The sequence below is a fragment of the Elephas maximus genome, chromosome 12 (genome assembly GCF_024166365.1).
Source record: "Elephas maximus indicus isolate mEleMax1 chromosome 12, mEleMax1 primary haplotype, whole genome shotgun sequence".
In the NCBI taxonomy this organism is placed as follows: domain Eukaryota; kingdom Metazoa; phylum Chordata; class Mammalia; order Proboscidea; family Elephantidae; genus Elephas; species Elephas maximus.
The window spans coordinates 30,771,024-30,783,532 of NC_064830.1; the positions used below are offsets into that span (position 1 = coordinate 30,771,024).

The following is a 12,509-nucleotide window of genomic DNA, read 5'->3' on the forward strand; positions in this document are numbered from 1 at the left end:
AACAAAAAGCTGACTATATACAAAGGATTTACAAGACTCTGCAAGGAAGTATCACAAACAAGATTACTGTAAAGAATTTAAAGTCACTTCTTTCTTCCTCATAAAACATTCATATTCAATCCATCCTGCTTCTCACATGGTATTCCGCTGTCATAAGCAGCTTACCTTCTACGTGCAGTAACCCACCCCAAATTTAAAGTCTGAATGCTAAGTGCAAACTGCTGATGAAAAGATGGAAAACTTTAAACAGTCAATGAACAGACATCTTTCTGACAGACAACCCTTTCTGAAACAAACAAAAATGTCTAGGGCTAACTGGAAGCTCTTCCCTTTCTACCTTGATTATACTGGTCTAAGACCACAAATCTTACTGGATTTCAGATTACTGACAAGGACTAGAACATGGAAGCAGAATCATTTAGAGTTTAAATTGAGAGAGAACTAAAATGGCACCTGTTTCGACCCTAATCTAGTGCTGGAACCTCACTACAAAAGCAGTGCCTCAAGTGACCGACTACCTCATCCTGCTTGAGTCCTCTCCAACGGGAGGGGAGCCACTGCCTCTTAAAATAGCATATGTGACCTAAACCTAAACTGAGATGCCATTTACTTTGAAAAACTGTCATGGATTGAATTGTGTCCCCCCCAAATATGTGTCAACTTGGTTAGGCCATGACTTCTAGTATTGTGTGGTTGTCCTCCACTTTGTGATCGATGTAATTTTCCTGTGTTGTAAATCCTAATCTCTGCCTGTGGATAATGAGGCAAGGTTAGATTGTTAGAGAGGATTAGGGTGGGATGTAACATCCTTGCTCAGGTCACATCCCTGATCCAATCTAAAGGGAGTTTTCCTGGGGTGTGTCCTGCACCACCTTTTACCTTACAAGAGATAAACGGAAAGGGAAGCGAGCAGATAGTGGGGGACCTCATACCACCAAGGAAGCAGCGCCAGGAGCAGAGCATATCCTTTGGACCGAGGGACCCTGCATGGAGAAGCTCCTAGACCAGGGGAAGATTGATGACAAGGACCTTCCAACAAAGAGAGAAAGCCTTTCCCTGGAGCTGATGCCCTGAATTTGGATTTCTGGCCTACTAGACTGTGAGAAAATAAATTTCTCTTGTTAAAGCCATCCACTTGTGGTATTTCTGTTATAGCAGCACTAGATGATTAAGACAAAAATATGCAGCACTTAACAAAATGACTTTACCACCAATGAATATAAACATCAATTTGAATCTTTAAGAAATAGAGAGCTATAAATGTAGTAGTCTCAAGCAAATATAAGGAGTATTTTCTTTTCCTGTAATATTAAGATACTAAAACTACCTCATTAGGCTCAGTGGGCTCAAACATATCAACTATCATGAAGATGGTACAGGACCCAACAACATTTTATTGTTATACATCAGGCTGCCCTGAGTCAGAGCTGATTTGACAGCAACTAACAAAACCTCGTAAGATTGTTATAAGGATTAAATGAGTTAACACTTGTAAAGTACCTGCATACAGTGAGAATTCAATACCTACCAAGTATTAGCCTTCTTGGTAATAACAGTTTCCAACATACAGTACACAGTCACCAAACTTTGGAGTAAACTAATCAAAATAAACATAATTTTATGAACTTCTAAAAATTTAATAAACAAAACCAAATTTTGTAGGAAAAAATGTGTACAGATTTTTTAAGAAGTTAGAGTTTCTACTTACATCTGGTTTGGAATGTTGGAATATCTTCAGGGGAAATTTTAAGTCCCCTTTAGCTAAAGTTACCAAATATTCTTTTAATAGCTCATTAGCCACACCAGGAGACTGTTTCTCACAGCGATGAAGAAAAGGAACCATCCATTGATAGGCGCTTGTCACATACTTATCTTCAGAACACTGAAAATATGATTAACCAAAACAAACAAAATAAGTTAAATTAAATAGCTTATTATCCTAGACAACAAGTCCTAATGCTCAGAGACAGACAGACTGATGTTAAACAGTGAAAGCCCATCACTGTCCATAACAGGCACTCCAGCTCATCACTCATATATAAACTGGTAAGTAGCAAGAGGATCACCTTCTACCAGGGGCTGGTAGAGCTAATAGCAGCAATAATCACTGCGGTCCTATAATATACTTAGGGTCCCAAACAGCCTAAGCCCAGCTTTGGAAGATACACATACCACTCTTCCTCCTCTTCCTTCCTCCCCCTCTTCCTCCTCTTCCTTCCTCCCCCTCTTCCTCCTCATTCATGAGGTCCTTCAGTGCATAGAGAAGTTCTATCCAAAAAAAGTGTGTGTCTGTGGGTGTGTGCGTGAGTGTGTGTTAATTAAAACAAGTCAAAGAAGGAGACAGGCCATAGGCCAACTGAAAAAGTGAAACAGAAAAGTAGACAACAGAAACAGACAGACAAGTATGAAGAAACTCCAGAAAAGGAACCTTTTCCTCTTCCATTTTGTTTTTTTTCCCTTTACATCCACCTTCACAATACTCCAAATGACAATGATAATTCTATTAAGTATCCCTACAATTACACAATTCTTTCTCTTAATTATTCCAGGAGAATAAATCTCTTAAAAGGGGTCCTATACATAACACAGTCGCCATTGAGTCAATTCCCCAGTTGGTACAAAAGGTTAATGAACTCAACTGCTAACCGACAGATTGGAAGTTCGAGTTCACCCCAAGGCACCTCAAAAGAAAGGCCTGGTGATCTATTTTCAAAAACTCAGCCACTGAAAACCCTATGGAGTGCAGTTCTACTCTGAGACACACGGAGTCACCACGAATCAAAACAGACTCAACAGCAACTGGTTTTGGTTTACCTATAACACAGTCAATTTTCACAAGGTCAATTACCAATTAGAGAAGAAATTAATGAGAAAAAGGGAAAGTAAGGACAAAAGAAGAGAGGAAAGGGGTGGATACAAGGGACAAAGATGATGAGAGGGAAAAAGAAAAGAAAGAAGAGGATGAAAAAGAAAGTGTAAGATAGAGAAGATGGGGGGAGAAAGGAGTCAAAAGAGAAAACAGAGCACCTCATGCAGCTGTGACTCCACCCCTTTATCCAGCCCACCCCACTCAAACACGGCTGCCAAAGAGCAAAACAATAGGAAGAACATTGTTTGACAGCTAGCAAGACTTCAAAAGTGTCTTACTGTTCAGTGGCCTTAGTAAAAACCACACATCGACTGAGAAGAAAGTACAAGTTGACCCAAGAATAATCTAAGAATGCTGGGCAAATTCTCCTAAACATATTTAACCCTGAAGTCAAGATGCTTCCCTCAGACAATTACTCAACCTTCTGGACTTCAGTACTTTTTCTTTTTTTTAAAATCCTTGAACTAGACACATAATTGGGGATTTTAACACAGTGAAGGAATAGAAACAGTTACTAGTATACAAGCTAGTTTAAAAATACGCCTAGCTAGACCTAAAAAAAAAAATTATTGTACAGATGGATCTGAAGAAATGGCAAGAAAAGTATAAAATCAGCCAAAACAGTTTGGACACATTCGTAGTTCATCCACAACATTTCACAACAATCAAGAAATTTTTCTTCATTACTAAGTTCTCAAGTGCAGAGCACATTTCATCTTTGCCTCTCAAAGTACATAGGGAATGCTTAAAAAGATTGTTAAAATAAAACCTACACTATTCATCAGTAATCTTAGTTTTTCAATGTCTTTCATCTGCTGGAGCTCTTTCAAGGTGAGGGTTATGTCACACCCAGCTTCATAAACCAATGTTTCCAGAGTAACCAAATTATCACACAGAACCAGCAAACCAGGAATACTCCGCTCCATTCCAAGCCGAATAAGTGACAATGCACAGTCAACCTAAAACAGAAAAGTGACAGTAAGTCTTAACATTATACCCTTTGCACATAAAGTAAAAAGTACCATATCTTATCCATGTAATCATCTTTTATAAAATCACACTGTCAGTAGTATACATTTTTTATTTACTAAAAAAAATTAGATTTATCAGTATCACACTGTTTCAAAGGGATCAGACAATAAGAAATGCTAAAGATAAAGAAGAAAACAACCATCTTAAATTTGTAGAGCATTTTACAATTTACAAAGCAGTTTTACATATATTTGTCTACTTAATTCTCACAACACTGTATTAGCAGGAAGAAAAAAATAGCATAGCTAGTTAGCTATAATGTCAAATTAATCCTATTTTCACTATACCACTTTGTTCCAAAAAGAAAGTTTATTTCCAAGGTTTTGCTTTTATATTTCTGTTCAGTACCTAAACCTCTACAGTGCCTCCCACAGAGAAGGCATTCAAAAATTGTTTGCTGAATGACTAACTCTGGTAGAGACACTTTCTCTACCTCAGTTTAAATCTTGAGCCTTCATTTAGACCAAACCTATAGATATTCAGTAGACAGCATTTTACCACTAGCACTTGACCAGATTAACGAAATGACAAATCCTGATTGATGGCAAAAACGACGACTATGGCCTAAACCCATAATCCCTCATACTAGAATAGCTAACTTTCTTACTCTTAGATTAACAATTATTTATTGAGAGCTTACTATAAGTCATGCACCATTCTAGGCTTTAGGAATGCAAAGCTGAGTAAAATGAGGTCTCTTCTTTCAAAGGTATCTTAATCTATTAGGGCAAGACTATCTGGTAAATCAGTGATTGAAGTAAAATGAGTAAGTGCTGTCCACGATTAGGATGTCAAAGAAGAGGGTACTTAACCTAACCTGAGAGTGTCAGAAAATTTCCCAGAGAAGGGAGCACTTCAAATGAGCTTTAAGGAATTAGTGGGCATTTTTTTTAAGTAAGGAAGGAAGAATAAGTGACAGAGCAGCATGGAAAGCAGAGACGGACACTGAGTTACGGAAGTACCATTGGTCCCATTTGGCCGGAAAGAAGAGTATGAAGTGAAGTGATGAGAAATACAGCTAGAATAGTAGGGAGGGGTCGGATCATAAAGAATGCTGTTTGCTGGGCTAAGGAATTTGCAGTTTATCCTGAAATGCACTACTACTAAAGGATTTTCGACTGAGGCACGCCATTTACACTTAGAAAGAATACTCAGTAAGTATTTCATGAATGATGAATGAAATGGGAATGATGAATTGGAAATGAACTAGACTGAAAGTAGGTAGACCAGTTAGGAGAACTGCAACTACTAACAGAGGAATCCTGACAGAAATATACTGATTCACCCATTCAACTTTGTTCACTCATTTGCTCACATTGAATAAATATTTGAAAACTTTCTATGCACTGGGCAAAATATAACAAGTAGCTAAAACTAAAGCAGTAGTATTGAAGACATACAGGAAGAAAAGTGTAACAGATAATTGAGGGTATAGAATTTACCAAATTTATTCAGAGCAGGTGAGGAGTGGAAGCAGGAAGGAGGAATCTAGAATGATGTCTAAGTTTTCTCATCTAAGCAACAGGACAGAATGTGTTGTTCTTCATTAAAGAAACACAAAAACAACCCACTCGAGAAAGTGAAAATTAATTCTATATTGAGCGTGTTGACTCTGAAGTGCTTGTGGAGTATCTTAATGCAGATGCCTAATAGTAGGTCCAAATACAAGCAAATAAACTCTATACCTCAAGACAGTGTCCTTAGCTGGAGATGATACCTGGGAATTGTCAACACACAAATTGTAGAGTAATATTTGAATAGAAGGGTATGAATGGGTCATACTGTGACAAGAGTAGCACCCTGGGGAAGAGGAGTATTTAAGGAACAACACAAAGAAGATGAGCCCCAGGAAGAATGAACAATGAATAGTTAAGAAAAGGGCAATAAAAACCTGAAACAGTTATCACAAAAGCCTAAATAGATTTCAGAAAAAAGGAAGTAGTGAATAGTGTCAAAGGATAATGATGATAAATAACAAATGAAGGAAGCTAGGCATTAAGGGATGAACTGGTAGCCTTACTGAGTATAGTTTCAGCAGAGGAGTAGGAAGAGCCATACTCTAGGAAAATGAGGCGTGAACACAAATTGAGAAAGTGATTACAAAGGACAGAGTGGCTATTTCTTGAGCTGTTCTGTGCTGTTATGAAATGGAGATAGCGAAACAAAAGCCGTAAGAGTATGGCTCTAAAATTATTACACTTTTTTTTTTTTTTTGTATTTATAACACACAAAAAAAAATTTTTTATAGAATACAAAAAAAAAAAAAAGAAAGAATGGAGAAGGAAATCATGCTTGGCAGAGTACAAGGTCAGCAGAAAAGAAGAAGACCCTCAACGACGTGGACTGACATCGTGGCTGCAACAATGAGCTCAAGCATAACAACGGTTGTAAGGATGGCTCAGGACCGGTCAGTGTTCCGTTTTGTTGTGCGTGGGGTCGCTATGAGTCGGAACTGACTCGATGGCACCTAACAACAACAGCAACATAGAAATGATTTGAGGTCTTGTATTTACATGTCAAAAAGAAAGAAAGAGAAAGCGGTAAAGAAGAAGCAGTTAAAGACGCAGGAGAGAGAAAAGTGATGACTGACAAACACTCCTGCGCAGGTGGGAGTACCGAATCCAGCGTACAGGTAAAGTACTCTGGACAAAAGAAGAGAGGCTTCTTCCTCTGCGAACAGCTGGAAAAAGCAGTGCATGTGGAAGCGCATCCTCAAATTCCGAAGAAATGCAAAGCAAAATCATTTCCTGAGAATGACGAGGGAAATGGGGTACAAGCAGTAGGATGAAGAATTGACGCAGGGGATAAGGAGAAAAACCCAGCCTTGAGACGCAAAAAAAAAAAAAAAAAGAAATGCCAGGCAATATCAACGGCCCACCAAAAAGCCCTTCAAAGACCAAGGAACTGGCAGGTAAAGATGATGTGAATATAAGGAGAAATCCATTTCCAATTGGAAAGAGTCGTTTGAAGAAATACGAGGGAAAAAGGATAGGCGGGAAAGGCATGCAGTAGCAACCTAAGAAAACAGGAATAATCTGGTAAGATTATTATTACTATTATTTACTTAATACAGTTAATGTCTGAAAGGATACAATTAGACTTATATTCTATCTCAGGTGAATTAAAAAAAAACTAAAACAGGTGAATTTTCAGAAAGCATGAAGAAAACTTGGTACATAAAACACAACTTTGTGCAAGTAATACTTTGAATACAAAGCACATCAGCAATCTGTAATACACTAATTTTCTGATCCAGATTTGTCTTTCTAGTATCATCTTTGAATGCATAGCTTTTCCACTTAAGTAAAAATTTCTTTAAAATCAAATTACTGACATTAATGAAACTAGGCTCTGGTGGAACTTACAGAATCATACTGCATACCCCAAGCCCTCACTGGATAAAATTCACCACCATAAAACATTTTCCTAAACTGAGAAACAAGTTTTGCTGGAGGCATTTGTAGACACTAAGGAAAAAGAAGTCCCACATCAATTAAATCTCTAAAAATGAAAAAGATAAAACTATGTCAGATTATCACTTTAATTGTAGCAAAAGCCACATGGAACATCAATATATAACTGAGGTTTTCAATAAAAAAAAAAAAAACCTCTATTATAGATGTTTTAAAATAAATGAAAAAGGTGAGAAAATACAAACCAACAAAATAAAGCAACCGAAAATCTTTCTTTTTTCTTTATCATTACGTCTAATTACTCAAAAAGAACTCAAGAGATCTACAAATTATTTCTAGACTGCTCATAATCCTTAATTTCAGAAAGCTACGTACATGAGCTGAAGAACGAGTTAAGAGACTACGGATCTAACGTCAACTTTATCACACAGAGTAAGTAAAGTATTATTTAACATTTATGCAAAATTTTTTTGTATGGTTTAAGTTACACTGAATTTTCCTGGAATGCGGTTACCATATAAATCAAAGGATTTTACTATGTTTTGTTAAAACCTTCATCACGAGTTATCCACATCACTGACAGCCGTCTGTGGTGGTGAACTCACCAATACAACGTGCCTGAACCTGCCTGCAATGCAGCTGTGGTATTCAAAGTGATTTCACACTGACTTACTTCTAGTGTAATAATCATGACAAAGCATACATTACTTATCCTGTATACTGCAGTTAATTTAATTTTTTTGTAAATTATACAATGTCTATGATTTTCACATCAGGATGATAAGGAACCATTGCAAAATGTTTGCTAAAGAAAATATACTGAGTGAGGATTGAGAATAACCTTTTTTTTATAAGATTAATAAATCTTGCTCTCAGTCATTAAGATTTGTGTAACTGATCATTTTTACAAAGACTCTATAAGAAAGATTATATTAAAATCTGGATTTGTTCTGGCTCTGTCACTGTATGTCCCTGTGAAAGCTGGTCATCTTCCTTTCTGTGGATCTTAGTTTATCTACCTGTAACATAGAGAATTAGGCTAGACCATCTCAACAGATTCTTTTCATTCTGGTATTTTAGGATTCTAAACATTTTCAAATGCACTACGGTCCTTAGCCGTCTTCGAAACTTGGAAAACCAAAACCTTCAGTCATAAGTGTTCTTGGCAACTAGAATACTCCCATCAGTAACAGAAAATAATTTGTCTTCAATTCTATGAATACTATAAATAGAAATTAGATTAGACAGGAAACTAAAAAAACTATCAAATGGGAACACGGGGCCATGCTAGACTCAGTAAGTCGAAATTTAAACAAAGGGCATGTATTATTTTTTCCACCAGACCCTCTGGAATCACCCTTCGTGTCAAATGAAAAACTGATGGTAGAACAAGTGGTCCAAAGTCAAGACTGAAAATAGAGAGAAATGTCATCCACTGGCTTGACGATGAGTTGCATTTCAAATTGGATTCTGCTACTTTTTGCTCTGACTTATCAACCTCTGTTTTATAAGACGGCATCCCTGGGTGGCACAAATGGTTAAGCCCTTGACTACTAACTGAAAGGCTGGGGTTTGAATTCATCTAGAGGTGCCTTGGAAAAAAGTCCTGGCAATCGGCTACTGAAAGGTCCCAGCCTTTAAAACCGTATGAGAAGACAGTTCTCCTCTGCACACATGGGGTGCCATGAGAGAGAACTGACTCAGCAGCAACTGGTCTGTTTTTCTGATTTGCTTGTTCTGGGGGCTCTGTAAAGTGAAAAGAACTATTTCTTACATTTATAGAGCACTTCAACTGGCAGAGTTTTTAATGTTCTCTCATGTACATTTTCATTTGTTCTTATTAATTCTGGTACAGGAACTAACCCCATGAGAAAACCAAAGTACAGAGAGGTAGGAAACATGCCCAGAGTCACGTGGTCTGTTAGGCAGAGTCACGGTAAGTACTGAGGTATCTTACAGTTCAGTGCAATCCTCATCTCTCTCTTCCAAACCCCCTTCCTCAAGTAGTTGTTATGCATCTAAGTAAACGCACCTAAGAACTGAAACATATTAGGCTTGGACTTTATGGAAAATATAATTAGGAACAGAGCTTCAAGCAGGGTTCCAAAAAGGCAAAATAACAATCAACTGTATTGCTATAACATGACAGGGACCAATCAAGCAATTTTGGATTGATACAATCTTTTCAATGAATGTGGTTGTAAACCTATTAAAAATACAGAAAATGTAGAACAGTGCATACCACATTTTGCAGCTTACATCTTAAAGGACAACTTTTATTATATGTATTTGCTGTTTTAAGAACCCCAAAAGAGCTGCAAAACCTTCTGAGGCAATAGATAAATGAACAAAAGTCCTAAGAAATACCCATTTCTTTCCTTGCAAATTACATACATGATTCCTGGCACTACTGTCCGCATCCACTACATGTACTAAGCTCAAAGCATCCAAAGCAGCGCTGCTGTCATTCCGGGACAACAGCCGTCACACTGTCCTCACCTGTCGGGCGTAGTGCTCTATTGCCTCCGCTCGGGTTTGATACCATTCCGTAACCTTCTCGACTGCAAGCTGAGATGTCCTGTATTTGAGTAATTCAGGCTGTGCAGCATACAAGAATCCACTTTCATCTTGGAGACTTGGCTCAACCACCATTCTGCAAAACACAAAAGAGCAATTAATAATTGACTGGAATTTTGCAAAAAAAAAAAAGGATAATTTTGTGAGAGAGACAGAGATGGAGAGAGCAGGCCACAGAGACAAAGCGGGTGTGTGTTTTCTCATATGCATGTGCACACTTACAAGATAAACGGGACAGTTTTAGCATGCTTAATTTATTTTCCTATTGGTTTTCCTTGTTTAGAAAGTAAGAATGGATACTAAACCAAAACACCTATACCGCAGAATAAATCAAATATAACTAACAAAATCAATATCACCCTGGGAAGCTTCTACAAAATGCACATGGCTGGGTGCTGAGCACAGGCCTACTAAATCGAAATCGCCATTGATGGCCCAGCCATGCCTATTTTAGGAAAATATCCCCAGGTGATTCCAACTCAAATATGACCAAAAAAACCTGTTTTCCACATTCATAAAAATAACAGGAAATTTTCCTTATTTATGTGGATATTATACTTCGTCAGGCATCAGCAAATGCAGTGACATCTGCACTGTGGAGAATTACTCTGTACCATTTCCCATCAGATGTGATAAATCAATAGCACCTAGAGAAATGTACATAGAGATAACATAACATCCTGGAGATCACAAATTATGAGAAATTTTTCTAAGGACTATCCTGACCAAATGCTTTCTATGATTAAAGCCCTAAAAAGAAAGGAAATGAACTTAGACTAAGATATTTCTGATGAACATATGGAAGAATGTTGTGTTCCACTAGGGACGTTCATTCATCTAAAGTAAGCAGGTAGTAAGTGACAGATATTATAATTGTTACTAATAGGCAACGGACCAACGGCAACCAAAAAATACGTGTGTGGTTACACAAGTATGTACACAGACAAATGAGTATGAACGTGGGTAAATGTATGTGCACTGACAGAAGTATCTAGATGCATAGATACAAACAGATGTGTGTACATGTGTCTGCATCCACATACATAATAAACTACATAGGGGACACAGTTATGGATACTTCTTAGACACAGCCAAACATCTCATGAGATCCGTTATCTGGGTTTGAAGGCTTAGGAACACAGTCTCACGGGACAACTCAGTTAAGTGGCATAATACAGTTCATAAAGTCTATGTTCTACATCTCAATGGGATGAGTAGGGTCTGGGGTCTTCAAAGCCTGCAAGAAGCCATGTAAGGTAAAACTATTGGTCTCTACTTGTCCAGAATAAAAGAGAAAGAAGGAAACCAAAGACTCAGAGAAGAACGTAGTCTACAGGACTAATAGTCTACACAAACCACAGCCTCATCTACCTCAAAGGCCAGAAGAACTAGATGGTGCTGGGCTACCACTAATGACCATTCTGATCTGGGCCACAATGGATGTATCCTTACAGAACAGGAGAAAAATGTGAAAGAGAACTTACATTCTTAAGAAGTCCAGACTCTTGGACTAGTTGAGACTACAGGACTTCCCAAGACTATCACCCTGAGATACACTTTAAACCAGGGCTTCAAATCAGTTCATCCCAGTTTGAGCTCCTGCTCAGAATTTGCATTTCCACCCCAGATATAATGAATCAGAATCTACAGTCTAACAAGATCCCTTGGTGATTCTTACGTATATATCTACATTTCAAGAAAATCCCCAGGTGATTCCTTTGCATACATAAGAATCACCTGGGCTCTAAAATGTAGATTCTGATTCAGTATATATGAGGTGGAAATGCAAATTCTCAGCAGGGGTTCAAACTGGAACGAACTGGCTCAAAGCCCTGTTTTAAACCTTAAACCAAAATTACCCCTTGAAGTCACCTTTTAGCTAAATTAACAGACTCGCTTATAAAATACAAATTATCACCCATGAGTAATGAGCTCCTTTAAAAAATCATCTATAGGTTTGTTTCAGTTTGAACCCCTGCTGAGAATTTGCATTTCCACCCCAGATATACTGAATAAAAAGCTACATGTTAACAAGATCCTCAGGTGATTCTTAGGTATAGAAAATTTTGAGAACCACTGCTCTACTAGTGGTTCTCAGAATCAGTCTCTAACCAGCAGCATGAACATAGCCTGGGAATGAGTTAGAAATGCAAATTCTCAGCAGGCTTTGGAACTGGAACAAATGAGTCCAAAGTTCTGCTTAAAACATTCCCTCCTCTCATCTGCCAAACTCACCTTATACTGAGCTAAATTTTATTCATTCCTCAAACTTTGGATTTCACACCACTTTCATAGGAAAACTTCCTTGACTTCCAGCAAGGTTAGGTCTCCCTAGTAAACACTCCCGCCACACCCTGCACTTCCCTTTCACAACACTCATCACATTAGTAATTAGAGCAGTGGCAGCATCTTTCCTGCTAGATTATGTACTTCATGAGGACAGAGGCTATATCTGTATTTCTTCCTTCAGTATCCTTGAACCTAGCGAAGGACAGACACAAATTAAATAAGTAGTAAGATATGGCCTGTACTACTGAAAAAAATTGCATCATCTTCAAGATCCTTTTCTCTACAAAAGTCTTCCTAGCGTTACATTTTGATAGTTTTGGAAATTCAAG

The 12,509-nt window shown here is 37.8% G+C and overlaps 1 protein-coding gene across 3 annotated transcripts in view; it reads right to left on the minus strand.

The window, feature by feature from the left end:
- Positions 1–12,509, minus strand: part of NBAS (NBAS subunit of NRZ tethering complex) — a 452,886-nt gene that overhangs the window by 268,739 nt on the left and 171,638 nt on the right. For all 3 annotated transcript variants that reach the window (XM_049903481.1, XM_049903480.1, XM_049903479.1), the window contains exons 23-25: positions 9,814–9,967; positions 3,643–3,828; positions 1,709–1,882 (exon numbers count right to left, since the gene is read on the minus strand). In XM_049903481.1, the coding sequence (XP_049759438.1) occupies positions 1,709–1,882; positions 3,643–3,828; positions 9,814–9,967 (514 nt within the window). The remainder of the gene's footprint in view (positions 1–1,708; positions 1,883–3,642; positions 3,829–9,813; positions 9,968–12,509) is intronic.